The 1,713-nt window shown below is 31.9% G+C and overlaps 1 protein-coding gene across 1 annotated transcript; it reads left to right on the top strand.

Moving 5' to 3' along the window:
• Nucleotides 1-388: 388 nt before the first annotated feature.
• On the top strand, nucleotides 389-1,285 carry Phum_PHUM221120 (uncharacterized protein; the record flags this gene model as incomplete). Its single annotated transcript, XM_002425754.1, has 2 exons — nucleotides 389-401; nucleotides 495-1,285. The coding sequence occupies 2 exons, from the start codon at nucleotides 389-391 to the stop codon at nucleotides 1,283-1,285; spliced, it is 804 nt and encodes a 267-aa protein (XP_002425799.1).
• Nucleotides 1,286-1,713: the final 428 nt, after the last annotated feature.

The following is a 1,713-nucleotide window of genomic DNA, read 5'->3' on the forward strand; positions in this document are numbered from 1 at the left end:
ACGCGAACGAGTTAAAATATTTAAAAAAAAAAAAAAAAAAAGTTTGGCAATTTTTATTGAGGTCGAGAAAGTGGCAAAAGAAAAAAATTTTTTTTTTTTAAGGTACACCCACGCCTAAAGTAATTTTGGCTTTGTGCCTTGAATAACTAAAGGCACGACAAAAAAAAATAAAATTAAATTTATCCAATTTTTTAATTTAAATTCAAAAATTTAATTAATCGATTTGGAAAAAATTTGCATCAAACGAACCTAATAAATTTTTTTTTTTCATTTCGTTAAAGAAAACAGGTATTATTCTTAATTTGCTACCCGTACCTAATTTGTTTTAATTCAACCATGCCGAACGTAAACTAAGCCGAAAAAAAAAAAAAAAATTTTTTTCGAAGACATGACACGAATCGGTGAGTGCAAAATTTTTCTTTTTTAATTTTAAAAAAACCTTATCATTATTATCATCATCGTTATTTTTCAGGTTCGCGTTACGTTTTACGTAGGAAAAATGGATTTTTCGTATTGTGACGATTACAAACAATCAAGGTACGATAACATATTCGACGTGCAATCAGCGAGACATATTGAATCTTGTTATTTAAGAATTCCAGACGAAACAAAATTTAAAAAAAATGGCGACGATGTTTACGTCACGAATTTAAACGATTATCACGATATATCATCTAGTCCGAACTGTTCGAAGCTTTACGGTGAACCAAAGACAAAAATTTATCAAACAAACGTCGGAGAAAATTATTGCGTAGGTGGCGGTGGTGGTGGTGGTGGTGGCGGTAAAACGGATCATTCGAGATATTCGGCATTTACGTCACTTCCGGTTGGAAATAAAACCGTTACAAATATCGATTACGGTGTAGGAACGTTTGGTATGACGTCAGAAAAAAACAACAACAACAACAACAACGAGAACGACAACGTTGGGGATTTCGTACAACATCCAAATTTTCCAATAAAAAACGCGAGCTTTTTAAAACTACGAAAAATTCCAAGTTATAGAGGTGGCGGTGGTGGAGGCGGAAGAGGACGTGGAAGGAGAAAAATGACGATTGATAGAACGCCGCCGCCGGCCGTTTTAAAAAAAAGACGTTTGGCAGCAAACGCGAGAGAAAGAAGGAGAATGAACGGTTTGAACGAAGCGTTCGATAGATTGAGAGAAGTCATACCCTCATTGGGAGCCGATCATAAATTATCAAAATTTGAAACATTACAAATGGCTCAAAGTTACATACACGCACTTTGCGATTTATTAGAAAGAGAAAAATCGGGTTTGTTATGATTATTATCATTATTATTATGTATATCGATCGCACACGAGTGTTGCCAACTTATGAAAAATATTTATTTTTTTTTTTTGTGATTTTTGTATGATGCACACGAGAGTTTTTATTATTATTATTTTTTTTTTTTGTTTAATTATATGCAAATCACTTTCTAGTCAATTTTTTTTTTGTAAATAAAATTTTTTTTTTCTGGTGCCACGACAAAATTTTTTTTTTTTTAATTATAAATTTTTTCCCCTTTTCCTCCAGCGCGTATCGTCATCGTTTTCCTTTTTTCCGTTATTATTATAACTGTTGCGAGTCGTTATTATTATTATCATCATCATCATCATTATTCTCGCTCTATTGGAAAACGTTACGAGCATCATTAATTTACAATATTGCAATTGTTTTTTTTGCGACAAAGGAAACAAAAAAAAAAAAT

The sequence above is a fragment of the Pediculus humanus genome, genomic scaffold (assembly GCF_000006295.1).
Source record: "Pediculus humanus corporis 1103172107574 genomic scaffold, whole genome shotgun sequence".
In the NCBI taxonomy this organism is placed as follows: domain Eukaryota; kingdom Metazoa; phylum Arthropoda; class Insecta; order Psocodea; family Pediculidae; genus Pediculus; species Pediculus humanus.